The following is an 18,224-nucleotide window of genomic DNA, read 5'->3' as shown; positions in this document are numbered from 1 at the left end:
CAGAAACTCTGAGGGAGACTAGAAGGGATGGCGGGTGTGGTAGGAGAAGTGGCAGAGTTAGTACCAACCCAAGTTTGGGGGCCTGAAGGATGGGACTCTATTCTCAGGCAGGAGATGGGGACAGGAGGAGGTCATGCTTCTTCTGTCCTTTTGTAGATTCCCCAACACCTAAGTGGCTCCCCATTTCCTCCTGAGTGTTCCCTGCTGCCACCTGGTGGACAGGCATGCCCTCCTGATGGTCTGAAAAGCCAGGCTTAGAGTAGCGGGACATCAGAAGTGGAAGTGACCTCTGAGGTCATCAAATCCTGAATATGAAGAAACTGAGGCCCAGAAGAGCCATCGGCCTGGCTAGCGGACAGGAAAGATGGCATACTTTTTCATTCAATTCTGCTTTTTAAAAAGTCTTTTAATTACTAAAGTGAAGTCCTGCCATGTCTGATGGGTGGGCAGGGGAGGGGGTCTAGGCTATCCCTGAGACACAGGAAGGACCAGGAGTCTGGAGTATTGCCCATGAGGCAAAGGAACAGGATTCATTCCCAGCATCTCCTTACTGCTCCCCACACAGCAGTCTGGGGAGGCTCCTGAGGTCCCAGTGGGATTGCCCGGTGCCCCCTGGGACCTAGATATCCCACATGTGGTCCTGGCCTAGCTGACCCAAGGGCTAGGGGTGGGCACTTGGGAGAGGGGCCCTCTGTCTCCCACATGAGGCACACTGGGAGGACCAGCGACTCGGGGGCCTGCTTCAGTCTTTCAGGGAGGAGCTGGAAGGCCTCATCCAGGAGCAGATGAAGAAGGGGAACAACTCCTCCAACATCTGGGCCCTGCGGCAGATCGCGGACTTCATGGCCAGCACCTCCCACGCAGTCTTCCCAACATCTTCCATGAGTACGTGGGGGAGCTGGGGAGCTGCCAGGAGCAGAGGTAGTGGAAGTGGAGGAGGGAAAGGCGCAGTCAGAACGGCTTGGTTGCCGCCGGCCTACGCAGTGAGCGCTGCTGCTGCATTAACAGACCTGGGGGAGCTGGGCCGCAGCCAGAGAGATACCTGCCTCTGCTTCTGATGCTGCTGCGATTTAAAGAGCCCAGGAGGATTACGCCTGATGCCCAGAAATCGGAGGGCAGTGGGTGGTGGAGACTTAAGGGAGAACCTAGTTCGGGTTCTGCTGGGGGCGGGCGGAGGATGACACCGTGTCACCGCAATGAGAGACAGGGCGGCCTGTGTATGATCCCTCCACCCCCACCCCTCGTAAGCGGATTAGCATGGAGGGAAGAGCTTTGCAACTCAAGGTCCCTTGCACCCTTGCACGGCCGCTGCTTGAGGCCCAGGAGTGGACAGTGGAGAGTTAGGATTCTGCTCTCTGTTACTCGAGCTATGGGCACAGAACCTAAGAAAATCCTTGTGTCCTCACAGCATCCAGCCCTAAGGCTGATCTTCCCTCAATCCCCTGGCGTCACTCCCTTGGAGATGGAGTTGGCAGGGGGTGGGGGGTGGGGGGGGGGGGGGGGGGGGGGTGGGAGGGGTGGGGGGCAGATGGGAGGCCATTGGAGCCATTGTCTCTTCACTCCACTGGACGGGCCAACCTGACTCCGTAGACAAGGGCCAAGAGCAGCCAGGGCTAGGCACGAACACATCTTCCTTGGCTCTGAAGCTCTGCCCACAACCTTTAAGAAACAGACATCGAAAAATACTTCCCCTCAGCAAGATGAATATAGGATTATAGTTGAAAATTAGGAAAATAGTTGAGAAAGGGTAATAAAAATTACTGTACTGTGTTCTTACAACCAAGGAATTACTATTATCAATATTTTGGTGTATATCCTTCCAGCCTTTTTCTCTTAACATATACAGACTATGCCAAAAAAAGTGGAATCGCATTATACATACAAATTTAATAGCCTTAGCATATCTTGACTAATTTTTCACATAATAAAATATGGTTCTATAGCATAATTTTTGGTGGATGTATACTCTTCTGTACATGGCTGAATATGCCACAGTTTATTTAATCAGTTTCCCATTTTTGGACTTTTAGGTGGTTTCCAACTTTTTGCTATTATGAATGACAATGCAATAAACATCCTTGTAAATAAATCTGCGAGTATATCCATGACTATTTTCTTAAGATAAATTACTAGAAGTAGAATTGCCAGACTGAATTATACGCATGTTTTAAAGGCAGCAATGCATAATACCAAATTACCCTAGAGAAAGATGGAATGAATTTACATTCCTACCAGAAATGCAAGAGTACCCATTTCCTCCACCCTGATCTGTAGTCTGTGTTACCATTTGTTTCATCCTCATGATATGATGGGTGATGAATAGTACTTTGTGTTTTAATCTGCATTTGATTACTATAGAGATTGAATATATTTTCATATACATATTGGGCATGATTTTCTTTTTGTACTAAATTGCCTGTCACATCCTTTGCCAATTTTTCTACTTGCATATTCTTTTCTTACAGCTTTAAAAATCATAAAGTAAGGCTAGTTCCCTACTATCTGTCAAATACATTGCAGATTTTTTTCCAGTGTCTCCTTTGCCTTTTAATTTTGTTCATGATGTTTTGTGTTGCAGAATTCTTTAATTTCCATGTAGTTGGATCCATTATTATTTTCCTTTGTGTTTTCTGCTTTTGATTGCATACTTAGAAACACCTTCCCTATGTTTTATCATCCAATAAAATACCCTTAATTATTCATTTGCCAATTTTTCTCAACCATTGTTTAAGTTGATTCTTTAAAATGACTTTAGAAGTATTTTGTCAGGTCTCTCCATCCACCTCAAAAAATTCCTTTTGGGATTTTGATTGGGATTACATTAAATGAATAGATTAATTTGGTGGAGAATTTATAAATGTACAACTTTGTATTAGAATGTAAACTCCGTGGCGGGGAGGATATATATATGTTTTGTTCACCGTTAGAGTAGTGTCCTGGACTTAGAAAAGTAGCACCTGGCATATAACAGGTGCTTAAAAAATATGTGCATAAATGAATTTTAAATCTTTTCAGAAATGATGTGTGTCTTCTATTTATTTAAATCTTTTTAAATGTCCATCAGAAGAGCTAGTAGTTATTTTCTTATAGTCCTTACTAATTTCTTGTTAAGTTTATCCTGGAAATTTTATGTAACTTTGTCATTTGAAGTGATTCTCCATTCAACTTTTTTTCTGGTTATAGCTGTCATCTAGGGAAATCGTTGGAGATATATGTATTTATATATCATTTAAACTAGCCGCTTACTGGACTCTTAAATTCTGGTATGTTCTCAATTCTTTGGGGCTTTGTATATAGAAAAATCACATAATCGGCAAATAATGGTCATTTTGCATCCTTCAATCCAACATTTACCCTTTGGTTTATTTTTCCAGTTTTCTCATTGCATCCGTTAGAACTCTCAGAACAATGTTTAATAATAGATGAGAGAGTAATCATCCTTGTCTTGTTTCTGACTTCAATGGAAATTTTTTTACCACAAGAGTTTGAGATAGTTATTCTTTATCATGTTGAGAAAATAGCTTTGTATTCTAGTTCAATATGGGTTTTTCTCAGAAATGGATATTGAATTTTATAAAATGCATTTTGGGTATTTATTGGTTTTTCTTTCCTTGATGTGGTGAATTATATTAATAGATTTCTGAATATTGAACTCTTTTTTTCATTCCTGAAATAAATCATTCATGGTTTTGATGCATTCTTTTAAAAATACTCTTCTGGGTTTGATTTGCTGGAATTTTATTAATCTTTGCATCCATACACATGATAAAAAGCAGTTCACTTTTTGGGCAGCCTTTGTTTAGTATTGGTATTAAGACTATAATTTCCTAAGATGAATCAGGGTGATCCCCACCCATGTCTTTGCCCTAATGGAGTTTAAATTAGATAGGAAGTCTCTGCTCTTTTAAGATTTATCATTCACTTATAAAGCTATCCAGATATGGAATATTTGGATAACATTTTTTTTCTGTTTCATTTAAAATTCTTTAAAATTTTATTTTGCTGCTTCTTGAGTAAATTTTGGTCATATTTTATGTAAAATAATCCATTTCATGTGCCTTTAAAAAATTATTAGCCTGATTTACAATATTATTTTTATTACTTAAACCTTCTACTGTGGATATGACATCCCATTCTCATTCCCTGTGCTGTGTATTCCCACTTCCTCTTTATTGGCCAATCCAGATGTTGGTTTCCTCATAGATCTTCTCACATAAGCCAATTCTTGGATTTACATATTGGTTCTACTAACTTTCTTGTTTTCTGATTTATTGATTTTGTTTTTATACTCATTAATTCTTTTCCATAACTCTTCTTTGGTTTATTTTGTTCTTTATGTTTTTGTACAATAGAATAGAATGGATTTGATTTATTTTCATATTTAATTCAATAATAAAGGCATTTAAGACTATGAATTTTTTTCTCTGAGTATAAATTTGGTCTTATCCCATAAATTTTGACATGTAGTATTTCCTTTATTGTTAATTTCTAGGTAGTTTGCAGTTGCTGTTTTGGTTTTATTTTTATTCTAAAATAAAATAAACACACTCCGAGAGTGTGTTTTCTCATTTCTAAGCGTTGGAATTTGTATTCTTTTAAAGATTTGTTGATAATGTCTAGTTTTATTGCATTATGTTTAGACAATGTAGCCTACTTAATGTCTATGTTGGGGATTTATTGAGATTTTCTTTGTGCCCTAATAATATCATACTTAAATGATATATGGGTGTAGACTCTATCTCTGGGACATAGTATTTAATCTTCATCCTCATTTATTGTTTTTGATTTTATAAAGAATTAATGTCTCCCACTGTATTTGATTTCTGTTCATTTCTCTCTGTTTCTGATAGCTTTTGCTTTGAATATCTTGAAACGCTTTTCAAAGTATACATGTTTTTATAGCTATATCTTCATTATGGATTATGCCTTTAATCCATGTAAAATGACCTACAAAATGATCCTTTTTGTCCAAAAGAATATCCTTTTCCTTGGCTTCTACTTTGATCATGTTATGGTTCTATTTATCTTTTTGTTTATATTTGCCTTGGCATACTTTTGATGGTCCCTTTATTTTTACCTGTTTTGTGTCACTTTATTGTAGTATTTGTTAGTTTTTGTAAATCTCCTATAGTACTGTCTTTGACATCTGTTGCTGTAGCAGAGAAGTCTGAAACAGTCTATTATTGGTTCCTTTGTAGGTAACCAATTTTTTTTCTAGGTGCTTGTGGATTTTCCCCCTTACCCTTGTATTTCAAGACTGTGTCAGGAAGCATATAATTGTAGGCTTTTCTTTTAATGGACTTTTCTCCCCTGAAATGCAGTAAGTTCTTTCAGTTTATATATATATATAGGTCTTTTTTTCAATTCTGAATTTTTTCTTCTATTATATCAGTACTTATAACTTATATGCCAGGTCCTCTGGTCTTTGTCTCCCATATCTATCATATTCTTTCTCATCACTTTCATATCTCTGACCTTATACTCTTCCTTTTGAGAGAGAACTAGGGCTGACCAGCATTCCTATCACCTCACTGATCAGCAGCTGCCAGGAAAACAGTTGGATGCCTGAAAATCTTGTTGGTGCCAGGGTATCTGAGTCAGGGAATGTGGAGAGGGAACCTTTCACGTGTCCGGAGTTCAAGCCCGGAGAGGTTGTTCTTTGTCCATTTGCCTTAGAATTTTCTTTGCCTGGTTGGTTTTGGGTTTTTTGGTTGTTTTGTTTTTGTTCTTTTTTCTAAATAGTGTGTCCTTCAGGCTTAGCTTTCAGGGGGTTTGGTGGATTTTCACCTTTTTCTGTGTTTTCTTAGGTACTTTGAAATAATGGCCCAGTTAGATTTTCACTTTAGTGAGGCTGGTCAGAATAAGCGTTCTTTCTATGAAGACCCTGAGCACAGAGGACTGGGGACTCCTGTGGATCCCTCTGGTCTATTCTGGGCCTGTGGGTGGGTAGTCCTCATGGGGAAGCTCCACAGGGTTGGGGAGGGGACTCTTTGATACGGGACACAGAGGACATGACAGAGTGAGTGTTTTCAGTCCTATTCTGGCCTCCTGCCATCTCTGGGGCTCCATAGTTATTTCTAGGAGAAGGATTCAAAGGACTCTGGGTCTGAAGGCTCTCCCAACAATAGCCTCCCTCCCTTCCAGCTTTGTCTGGGGGCCTTATGCTTTGGATATGCCTCCCAGCTTGCTGCAGGGGGTAAAGCAAAGAGGTAAACACTTATCTGGGGAACTAGAGAGGAGGCAGGCATCCCAGGTTGGTCAGTTTGAATTAGAAACCCTTGATTCTTGGGTTTCGTTGTTGCTCCCCTTGCCAGTTTAGCTGGGCCTTTGGACCACTACTGTCCCTGTCAACTTCGTGTACTGGACACATGCACTGGAGGCGTACCCCCGTTGGTGGGCACAGGCCCTTTGGGGGCATCTTCCTGACATGGGGTGTTCAAGGCTTGCTCTGCTTGCTTTGGCCCCCAGTCCACCCTCATATTTGCAGACCGTGTCGTCATTTCAACTAATGGCAAACCTGGTAGAGGACATACATCACATGGCGTGACAGTGAGGTTTATGGAGCTGGTGGAAGCTTCCAAAGAGCATTTTAATCCATTAACGGTTTTAGTGGGAAGCTGGGAGAGACAGCATCAGGAGGCTCCCAGCCAGACATCATCTTAAGCCGGAACCCTTTCCTATTGATTCTTTTATTGTTTCCTAGACACTGATTAATTGGAGTTCTGGGTCTCAGATGCCCTCTTCTGCCTTCCTGAGGCATGCAGGCAGCGGTCATCGTGGTTAATGGGACAGACTGAGCGTCAACTCCTAGACCCTCTGGGTGCCCTGACTATCAAATGCTCTAGGCTCATTTCCCTATTACTTCCACATCCCTCTGAATTCCCCAAAAGAGCCATAACTAACCAAGGGACTGCATATCCAGAGGGGAGCAGATGTGGCCCACCTGAGGCCTCCAGCCCCTCAGCCAGCACAGCTACACGGACTTCTGGAAGTCCATGACTTGTCAGAAAAACTTGACGAATTTACTTCCTGGTTGACTTGACTTTCTGTCTGCCCTGTTTCCAAATTAGAGAAAAAGTTATATTACATGGTATAGTTAAAACAATATGATAATGATTAGTAACTTCTTCATTAAAACTGATAAAATATACTCGTATTTCCACTCAGAAATTTATTTATGCTTTTATTCAATGTCCATCTCTAGGGTTTGTGGTGAGCTTGGCCTTCAGAGAAACTTTCATTCTGTGGCCTTGAGTCTGGCCATGATTTTTGACCGAAAGCAATGCCGTTCTTCCCCGAAGGAGCAGAGGACCTTATTGGGCACAGCTATCCATTCTGTGGATTTTCTCCTCTGGAGTCAGGGTCAAAGAATGTTGAATTCCCTGAAGTCTCGTGTGTGGTTGTAGTGCCAGTGAGAATTTGAGAGGACGGGGGCAGGGCAAGGGAGGGCAGACGGGAACCCCTGACCCAAAAGATGCCCTGTGCCCCTGCAGACTTCTCCATGATGACGCCCATCAATGACCTCCACACAGCCGATTCCTTGAACCTGGCCAAGGGGGAGCGGCTCATGCGGTGTAAGATCAGCAGTGTCTACCGCCTCCTGGACCTGTACGGCTGGGCCCAGCTGAGTGACACCTACGTCACGGTAAGGAGAGCATTTGGGGGTGAGGTGGGGCAATGTGTGTGACCCCCACCAAATCCAAAGGGAAAACTCCTTATCTTTGGCATGGCCATGGCACTGCTGGTGGCCTTTGGCCAAAATTCAATGAGCCCTTCCAAGGTTTCTAACCACTGTGGTTTCCTGAGACAGATAACCTGCCCAGTGGGCACTTCTCCGGATGAGGAGCCAGGAATTTCTGGATCCTATTTCTAGGGCTACCCTTGACCATTGGGAGATTCCTCCTGTAGTTCCATTTCCCCAGCTCCAAATAAAGCTGAGTCCTCTTCATCTCTTATGGGTCAGGGAGAAGTAAGGGTTCTTGGGGGGAAGATTTGGGTGCAGTGGATTTAGGGAAAGAGGGGATTCAAGCAGTATGGCATTGGAAATGACCCCTCTCCCTCCTTGCCTCTGAGAACACGTGTCTTTCCTCCAGTTGAGGGTCAGCAAGGAGCAGGACCACTTCCTGATCAGCCCTAAGGGAGTTTCGTGCAACGAAGTCACAGCATCCAGCCTGGTGAGTACAGTCCGGCCTGTCACCACCCATTTCTTGCTGAGATGACAGTACTCTCTCTGCTCCTACGGTGAGAGGTCATCTCCAAGGCAGCCACTGCCATCCTGTCCTTCTTGCAGTTTGCAATCTAGTGGGACAGAGAAGTCACATGGACGCAAAACAAACTGAGCGCAGAGCATGATGTGATCAAGAGACGAAATGGGAGGTGCAGGCTGCAAGTGCAGTGGGAGGGCGAGGGGAGAAGAGATGAGCCTGGAGGCCTCTGAGCCTGGGATTGGACAAAGGCTGGGAGTCGGGAAGCCTTCCAGCTGAGGGGATACATTAGAACAACAGCCAGTGCTTTGTCCCAAAGCAGTGCAAGACTCTTCTAGTGCCGGTGCCCAGAGAGAGAGCTTCTGGGCCCCCTTTCTGTCCTCCTGCCCCTTTTAGGCGTGGTAGGAAGAAACTTCCAGAATCGGTTTCGATCAGGAAAGGTTTCTGGGTGCGGGGGTGGGGGGAGAGGAGAGCAGTCTAGGGACTGGCTTAGAAGCAGAAGAAGTCGAGTTCAGGTGCATTTTTACATTGACACAAAGTTGTTTTTGTCTGTGCTTAGACGCGATTAAGGAGTGGCTTTTGTCTTCTGTGTCACAGTCAAAAGTGGCCGTCTCTGGGGATGATGTTCTATGAGATTGTTAATGTTAGGCAGCGCCATGGCTTAGGTAGGTGCCAGGTCAGCCGCAGCGACCAGCAGTTGTGTGTGTGTGTGTGTGTGTGTGTGTGTGTGTGTGTTTGTGCGCATGCGCGTGTGTTTTCACCATGACACCCACAACCCCTTGGAGTCAAAAGCAGATTGTAAGGCAGTGACTGCTCTCCATGTGTCCTCTAAGACCTAGCTTTCGGGTGCCTGGTAAATGGGTGTTCATTATATGATCCTCTTTACCTCTGTGTGTGATTAAAAATTTTTCAAAATAAAAAGTGGGAAAAAAAGGAAAAAGGCTCAGTTTAGATGTTCTTCCCTTTAATAGGAGGAATTAAAGCCTCCTCCTATCTGCTTCTAGAGAATTCTGTGAATGATTCTGCTCTTGCACCTTGCTACTCAAAGTGTGGTCCGTGGACCAGCAGCAGGGCTATCACTGGGATCTTGTTAGAAATGCAGACTCTCAGGCCGAGTTCTTGGCCTACGGAATCCAAATCTGCATTTTGACAGGATCTCCAGGTGATTCTTTTTTTAAGATCAATTTTTTAAAATTGAAGTACAGTCGATTTACAATGTTGTATTAATTTCTGCTGTACAGCAAAGTTATACATGTATATGCATTCTTTTTTTATATATTTTTTCCATTATGGTTTATCATAGGATATTGAATATAGTTCTCTGTGCTATACAGTAGGACCTTGTTGTTTATCCATTCTATATATAAAAGCTTCCATCTGCTAACCCCAGCCTCCCACTCCATCCCTCCCCCAACCCCTCCCCCCTTGGCAACCACCAGTCTCTTCTCTATGTCCCTGATTCTGTTTCATAGATAGGTTCATTTGTGTCATATTTTAGATTCCACAGATAAGTGATATCATATGGTATTTGTCTTTCTCTTTCTGACTGACTTCACTTAGTATGATAATCTCTAGTTGCATCCAGGTGACTATAGTTTGAGAAACTCTGCTCTAGCATTTTTCAATGCTGAATTATAATCGCCTTTGTTTCCCAGTAGCCTGTGTGCTCACCCTGCAGGCAGGAATGGGGTCTCTTGCCCCCCACATAAAGCACGTCCATTGCCCGTGGTATGGTGGAGAGTGGACACAGGTGGGTGGGCATGTGCCTGGCCCACCTGCGGGGAGGGGAATGAGGGGCCTCTGCCTGCTGGTGGCCGGAAGTCTCTCTTCGCCCCGGCCCAGATCAAGGTGAACATCCTGGGAGAGGTGGTGGAGAAGGGCAGCAGCTGCTTCCCAGTGGACACCACGGGCTTCTGCCTGCACTCGGCCATCTACGCCGCCAGACCCGACGTGCGCTGTGTCATCCACCTGCATACTCCGGCCACGGCGGCGGTGAGTGTCAGCTCTTCAGCCAGCATTTCAGTCCCCGAGGCTGGCGGCAGACCCATGGCACCTGTCTCTCTGAGGGTCTCCCTGAAGAAAGACATAAGCCCCCAAGCTAGGAGCAAACTCGCCATATAAAACAGTTCTGGAAAGATTCCCTGGAACTCAGAGCAAGGTGAGGAGGGGACACCCAACATGGGAACCTCCTCCTCTGCATTTTCTAACTATGGAAGTCTAGGTGAGGGGAGACAAGGTGAAGATGTGTAAAGTCTTCCCTGCTGCACCCCGCACCTGCTACATACGCAAACCAGTGCCACAGGCTTGGGTGGCAGCAACTTCTGAGTGTCTGGGAACTGGGAGAGAGCAGAGGGAAGACCCTCAAGGAGCAAGCTGTCCCCCAAGGGTCTCTGGGCATTTCTCCATGTCTACCTGAGACGCTGCGGTGCACCTGGAAAGACAGCAGACAACCAGTCTGGGTGTTCCCTCAACCCTCACCCCCAGGCCACATGCCTACAGGGGCAAAAAAGACCTGTCACTGGCCTGTGGTTTTTTCCGCAAATCACTCCACTTACAAGCACTCAGACCTTCCAGAATTCGGACTAAGACTGCATGTTGTATTCGTGCCAAGTATCCATTTCTGCAGAGCCGGGGCCTACACGAGGGGCAAGATGAGTGAAGGGGGGCGAGCGGCTCTCCTAACCTCTCCACGCTCCTTGCTTTTAATAAAAGGTGGGGTTTGGGGCATGGCCATTTCAGCCTGCGTTTTAACCCTGCTCTCTGGCACTTGCATTGCTCCGTTGCCGGTAAAATGGGGGCTTCTCAATGGGCCTCCCTGTTAGTGAAGAGTCGTGGCTGTTGATACACTGACCCAAGGCTGGGGGTCTCGCACAACCCACCCCAGGGACCCTGGACCCTGCTTCAGCCCTGCCTGGTGCCAACTCCACCAGCCTTGCCTCTTCCCGGGTCCTAGGACAAGAGCCAAGCAGGGGTGGGCAGCAGCACGCCATCCCTCGAGCGTATGCTTTGCAGCAGTTTTAGAAGGTGATGTCTTGACGTGGCAGCTGGGAAAAGTGTGATGAAAAGGCTTTAGAGGAAGTAGTGAGAAAGCAAGAGCCTCGCCAAGGGGAGGGGGTGCCTTTCCTCGTGCGCTCGCTCCCTCCCCTGCCACGTCCCCAGACAGAACTTGACTGTGCTGCTCTGAGGCCAGGGCGACTGTGACAGAGGGGCGAGGAGGGGGGTGGAGCTGCTGCGCTAAACATTCATTCCGTCGTCTCACTACAGGTGTCAGCCATGAGGTGGGGCCTCCTGCCGGTGTCCCACAACGCCCTGCTGGTGGGGGACATGGCCTATTATGACTTCAACGGCGAGATGGAGCAGGAAGCCGATCGGATCAACCTGCAGAAGTGCCTTGGACCCACCTGCAAGGTTCGGCTCAGCTGTTCTGGGACGATGCTCTGGGTGGGATTGTCAAAAACCGACATCACAAGAGCGACAAATGTTCATTGGAAAATGTTTATAAGTTGCAGATAAACAGCAATAACGACAAATGACATAAAACTCACCCTACCCTGCGATTTGGGTGCACACCCCCATAACTATTCATATAGATTTACAAAACTAGGATTATAAAATATATTCTCCCTTTCCCCTTAGCGATATACAGTAAACGCCCTTGTATGTTACTAAATACGTTCTAATCACTAGTTTAAATTATTCTTCATTGTATGAATGGCTGCGCCACTATTGACCTACACAGTCCTCTATGGTTGGACATTGAAAAGTTTTGCCCCAAATATTCTCTGAATATAAACAACTCTGTGATGAAAATTCTTTCAGCTACATCTTTGTATTTGCTTGGGATGATTTCCTTAGGATAAACTCTTACTTCATAGTACCAAATTGTCCTCTCCTCCGGCCATGACTAGTACTTGAGAATGCCATTTCCCTACAGTCTCCCCAAACTTGACTCTTATCACTTTTTTTGTTTTTGCTAACTTGATAGAGAGAAACAGAATCTCATTATTATTGCTTGATTTAAGTCTGAAGGCCTCTTTTATAACAGCATGTAATTAGGGCTGTTGAGCTTAGGATGGGAAGTTTCATAGCCAAGCCTGGGTGGGTGGGCGCTTGCCCGCTTCCTTGAAAGGCACTCACTCCTGGAGTCATTTTCCATCTGAGAGTCCCTGTCTTCCCATCTCTCACATAGAGCAGAAATCCCTGCCATTCTCTGAAGCCTCATTAGCAGTGCCAGGAGAGGGGTGATGTTCACAGTTGTGAAATGGTACAAAAATTTAAGAGATGGGGCATTCACAAAAGATCTGCAAAATCTTGTAAGCAAAAGTCACGGTCTCTTTCCATCTCTCTGGCTCTTGAGACGAAAAAACTCCCGCTGTTTTCAGTGAGAGTGGATGTGAAGATTAGGCCACTGGGCCCCAGCCCAGGTGCTGCAAGGACAGATCTGATACGTGGGTCTGTGGCCCAACTCCCAGGTGGGTGTCACCTGGGTATCTTTCAGAGAGTTCTCAAGGATAAAACCAACCAAGAAGAGTTTCCAACAGGGAGGGTGCACCTGGACCTTGGTATAAACTCATTTCTGTTTTTTTCCCCCTTTTAGATCTGCCTGCCCCTGGCTGAGCTACAAACATCGCTCCATCAGGGGGAGCCTGGGTTCTGGTTCCAACTCTGCCCCTAATTAGCTGGGAGACTTTCAATTTCTTTAGGCTTCTCTTTCCTCATCAGTAAAACTAGTAAGTTAGATTAGAAGGTCACTGTGGCCTCTTTCATGGAAGCCTGAGGGCCAGAAACCAGGGAACCCAACTCACCTGTGTCTGCAGAGACACCTCTCAGAGGGCCACCCCCTTGGGTTTGACTCACAAGCCCACTGAGTTACAGGGGGGCAAGTGCTTTTGAGGTAGGACCCTTGTATTCAACAGCAAGTAATTTTTAGGGTGGATGCGTTAAACGTTCTTTTGGGTGGATATTAAAACTCATGGGGTGGGTGGGTAGCGTTCGGTGTTTGTACAGGGAGAATGAGTAAGGAATTGGGGGGGGGGGCGTGTGCTCCAGGATTGACTATGAAATTGATCTGAATAAAATGAAAACTCTCTCCCTCTTAACTCAAGTTTGGAAGGCTTAAAGTTTTCATTGGCTGTCTGCTCCTGTGCAGATCCTGGTGCTAAGAAACCATGGAGTGGTTGCTCTGGGGGACACCGTAGAGGAGGCGTTTTATAAGATCTTCCACCTGCAGGCTGCGTGTGAGATACAGGTGAGCAAGTTCCTCTGGGGTGTGGGCCCAGGAGGGACCCTGACAGGGGCCTGGGGACAAGGGTGGCAGCCCCGTGGGCCGTGATTTAGGGAGACCTTTGAGTGGGGCCCTCTGAAAGCCTCACCCTATTTCTCTGCCTTGGCACCACCTGATTCTTCTAAAGTTTCACATTTGGAATCAGTTTTGTACCTTTAAAATTTTCTACCTCCATTGTCTAACAACCCGCACCCAACTCTTGGGGATCAGTGCTCAGGAGGGGGAGCTGCCTGGGCTCATCAGTAAGACAGTGGGAGGAACTGTACTTCCCATGCTCCTGTATAACCTGGGGTGTACCTGTTACCTCTAGCTGTGCCCCACAGACACCACACAGGTAAGTCTTCTTTCTTTTCTTTGTTTGGAGAAGGGTAGTTTGTAAAGACCATGAATGTGGTCAAGTCCAGAAAGAGAAGTGGAAAGGCCAAAGTAGAGTGCTGACATGGCAGGCCTGACCCCAGGGCAGCCCCAGGGTGATGTCCAGGGAGCCCATGGTGAAGTTCTCCTAACTGGTAAAGGATGAGATAGAGGGTGGGTGGGGAGTGTCAGTAGTCGTGGGACCCCTAGAAGACCTGATGGAGAAGGAATAGGAAAACACACATCCTGTAGTTTCATCAAATTACCAGGTAGTGTTGGATAAGCCAAGCGTATGCTCCTTCCAGTGTGGCAAGCCGTCAGGTGAGTAGGGGGGTCTTGCACGACTGACTGGGCTCCATCCTTCCCAGCCTGTGCTCTGTGCTCTGGGGTCAGGGACTTGCCCTCTGCAAGCCTCCATTTCCTCAACCTCAGACCTGGGTCTAGAGAGACCTTGTGAGGATGGCCTTTCAGACAAGGAGAGGTGTTGCCGATGGTATTTTTAGGACTCGGTTGACAGAGGGAGAGGCTAGCTGCTCCAGGGTGAGTCGGCTCTTTTCAGGACCCTTCTGGTGTCCCATCTGCCCTCTCCTGGCTGGTCTGGGCAGAGCAGTGCCCCGCGGAAGACGGCCTGCCCCTCTCTTGGGTGTTATGGGGGAAGAATGGGATAATCCCAGAAGCATCACTAGAGGAGGCTCTACAAGTGGGACCTTTCTCAGTGGTTTTTGAAGGATATGTTGAGAGGACAGTGATGAAGAAATGTTAGAGGAGGTGGTGTGAGACCCTCCTGACTCCCCATCCCCCATCCAATAATGCTGGCCCTGAACTCTGACCCCTGAGTGTTGTTAGAACCTGGCAGAGCCTCTGATATGCCTACTTTCCCTTCTCCACATCTGAAGAGTTGCCCATCTTTCTTCTGAAGAAGAGGCTTCCATGAGAAAATATCTCATGAAAAAGAATGAATGGAGAGAGGTTCCCAGGTGTCCCCCCCCACCACACGGTGAAGGATGCCTTCCCCAGGCTCCAGATCCCCAGAAATGGCCACTGTGCAATTTAAGCAAAGGGAAGAGGGCCATCTAGCAGCTGGGGAGATGAAGGCAGAGCTGCCAGCCACTTTCCTGGACAGCCCCAGCTGCTTCTCTTGGCCCTGTCTGCTGTCACTTCCTTTTCAGTCAGGACTGGTTTGATGTAACCTTTTAAAAGCGCATCAGGCGATGGGGACAGATAACCCGAGGAAAGCGCCAGTGGATTTTTTTCAGCAGGTGGAGCAGGAAGGCTTCTAGAGGGTGAAATGAAGCTGGAAGTTGTGGGAAAAAAACGGGAGAGATTGGACGAAGAGTGTGGGTGCATTAAGGCTCGGAAGAGCCCAGGTACGGCAGCCTGCAGATGCTGTTGGGACTGCAGTCCCTGGAAGGGTCATTTCTGGTCAAATGACCAGCACCGAAATTCTGTTTCCATCATGACTAGTGTTCTCCCTCAGTGGCCTTGGCAAACAAGCCAATGCGTCCATGGTCATTTCAGCGGTTCGAGGCTAAGAGCCTATTCCATTCTCCTGGGGACAGCGTTCTCTTTGCTCCCCATCAGTTTGGGGTTCCAGGAAACTGGGTCATCCTCTGCTGAGAGAGGCAGCTCCCTGCTCTGTTCACAGGCAGATGAGAAGAAGCTCAGGCGATTCTCCATCTGCTACCCATCGCCATGGAAACGGATGGGGGAAGGGGGAGGTGAGAGGAGGCAGCTCTTGCAAGGGTGTGGGCAGTTTTCTCCTCCTCTATGAATGACTAGTCTCCAGGGGGTATTGCTTCTCAGCCTTTCATGGTAAAACCTCAGAATTTATTTATCATAAATATTTCTACGGCACCCCGTATGCACCAGGTGCTATTCTAAGTGCTTTACGAATATTACCTTAAATAATCCTCACGAGGTAGATACTATTTTCATTTTACAGATGAGAAAGCTGAGGCACAGGGAGGGTAAATAGCTGCTGAAAGTCATACAGCAAGTAGGTGGCAGAGCCAGGATCCAAACCCAGACAGCCTGGTACCCAGGTCCTATGTCCTAAACACCACATTGCACTGCCTCTCAGGAAGGCAAGCGTCGGTGGGAAAGGTCAGCTGTCAGGTTGGGACCTCTCTTCAGGGAGCTGGCACTGCAAGTCAGGCTTTCAGGGTCCCAGAGCTGGAGCCCTGCCTTGGCCAGGTAGGGGTCCAGGATGAAGTTGGTAATTGATCAACCAGCTGGGACTCACTAGCTTTGAGAGTGCGTTTCCAGGTGCTCAGCCGCGGTGCCAGGTGTGAGGGACTTCAGAATTAGAAAACACGGTCAGCAGAGGGCAGAACTGGGACCAGTGAATGAACATAATAAAAAGGTAGATTTCAACTCAGGGTAATCTATATCAACTCACTGTAACCCTTCTAACATTTGGACAACAGGCACGGAGCTGACCACTTCTAGGGATACTAGACAAGGACTCATTTTTGGTGAGAGAATGGAATAAAAGGCCTCGAAGTCTCTATATTTGTAGGGTGTGGTGTCATCTTTTTAAGATAAAAATGGAGGCTTCCGTAGGACACATGCCTTGGTTGAAGAGAGCGTGGAAATGCTTGTTGTTGCTTCTTCCTCTTCACAGAGTGATGGGGGTCACCTTGGAAACGCTGCCTGCCTGACCTCTAGGAAGTCTCACAGGGGCCACGTGTTACACTGGTGAATTTAACACACTCTGGAGTGTGTCCAGGATCCTCATGTGTTCATAGACCCGTGTTTGTCAGCAAGCTACACTGCATTCTTTTCGTTTTCAGTGAAACAATAACTGGCACAAAAGCTGGAACACTGAAAGTTTATATAATCAGAGCCGTTCCCCCATAACAAGCAGGTTTACATGGGATATCAAATATTAATCAGAATGCTGGGGTCTTGATGTGCAGTGTAAAACTCCAGCTTCACTACCTACAATACTCGGAAAGCACCATCTCTCTCTGGACTTACCCAGGAAGCCGAACCATGACCAATTATATCTGAGTGGCAGATACAGGGAGTAAATAGAATGTGCTTTTAGATGAGCATGGAATTAGAGAATAAGATCAGTTGGATTCATGAATGTTTTTAGGATCGTTCTAAAATTGCCTACTTTATACACACACCACTTGCCCTAAAAGTCAGAGTCTGTTGCCTGTAGCCACGTGGATCGTCCCCTCCCCATGGAGCCTTGACAGTGGGACAAACGCTCTAAGTCTTCTAGTAAAAGCTTCCTAAGGCCTACACAGTGCCCGGCTGTGACGGTCAGCATTTCATGTGTCTCCTCTCTCTGGGCTTCCTTGACTGGATAACGCCATCATGGAGGGTCTTCTGCCTTCAGACCTGTAATTAGCCCAACATGCAGCTACACTCATATTTCACTGGCCTAGAAGGCAGCTTATTTCTTTCAAGTGACCTTTTTTTTTTTTGAGGAGAAATATTTCAGACATACAGAAAAGTGCAGAGAGTCATATAATCGACACCTGCTACCAACCAGATTTAACAAATATCAATGGCATTTTCCTCTGGAAGAAGTAAAATGTTACAGACAAGAATTGAAGTCCCCTTTTCTCATCTTCCCTCCTTCCCCAGAAATAATCACAATTTGAGGTTGGTCTGTATCCCAGGTAATTTTTCAGGACTCTGCATTGCTTTATTCTTGAGGTTTAACACTTGCTATGTCCCCCTAAGAACTGACATTAGGAAAGAAATACTAACACCTCTTTCCCTGGAAATGGGCACATGCCCTACAAGTTTGGAGGGGCTCTCCTCTGGGAGGAAATAACCAACTACAGCTCAGTTTTCCAGACACTTCTGTTTCTAATCTTCCCTGATCTCCATTCTCTGTTACACAGAGGAGCACAGGTACACGCGCAGGGATGTGTGTGTACACGCGCACACCCGTGTGTGTGAGCTGAGCGTTCTCTGCCCTTTGCGCAGGTGTCTGCTCTGTCCAGCGCGGGGGGCGTGGAGAACCTCATCCTCCTGGAGCAGGAGAAGCACCGGCCTCACGAGGTGGGCTCCGTGCAGTGGGCGGGGAGCACCTTCGGGCCCATGCAGAAGAGCCGGCTGGGGGAGCACGAGTTCGAGGCCCTCATGAGGATGCTGGACAATCTGGTGAGTCTCCTGCCGTTGTCCTTCCAGGCCAGTCCTTTGTGGCTTAGCTCCCCCCAAACCAGTCCGTATGAAGCATTCGGTGGGCGTGAGAACTGCCAGCATCACAGTTAATTTGTTAAAGCCCCCTGATCGGCCACTTGACTTAGAGTTTGTGGTCATTCTAATAGTAGTTGAGTTTTCTCAAGTGGTGGCCTTTGCCACCCCTTTTCCAAGGGCTGTGGTTGTTGTCATACCTGCAAGGTGCTCTTTAGAGAAGG

The 18,224-nt window shown here is 46.5% G+C and overlaps 1 protein-coding gene across 1 annotated transcript in view; it reads left to right on the top strand.

Moving 5' to 3' along the window:
• Positions 1–18,224, top strand: part of ADD2 (adducin 2) — a 111,289-nt gene that overhangs the window by 69,038 nt on the left and 24,027 nt on the right. The window contains exons 4-10 of the mRNA XM_027131947.1: positions 747–885; positions 7,494–7,645; positions 8,094–8,174; positions 10,047–10,196; positions 11,469–11,612; positions 13,354–13,452; positions 17,791–17,967. Coding sequence (XP_026987748.1) covers positions 747–885; positions 7,494–7,645; positions 8,094–8,174; positions 10,047–10,196; positions 11,469–11,612; positions 13,354–13,452; positions 17,791–17,967 — 942 coding nt within the window. The remainder of the gene's footprint in view (positions 1–746; positions 886–7,493; positions 7,646–8,093; positions 8,175–10,046; positions 10,197–11,468; positions 11,613–13,353; positions 13,453–17,790; positions 17,968–18,224) is intronic.

Source organism: Aethalodelphis obliquidens, unplaced genomic scaffold (genome assembly GCF_003676395.1).
Source record: "Aethalodelphis obliquidens isolate GAN/ISIS:26980383/991018 unplaced genomic scaffold, ASM367639v1 scaffold40, whole genome shotgun sequence".
Lineage (NCBI taxonomy): Eukaryota > Metazoa > Chordata > Mammalia > Artiodactyla > Delphinidae > Aethalodelphis > Aethalodelphis obliquidens.
Note: the sequence above shows the minus strand (reverse complement) of the source record. Positions and strands in the feature narration are given on the sequence as shown.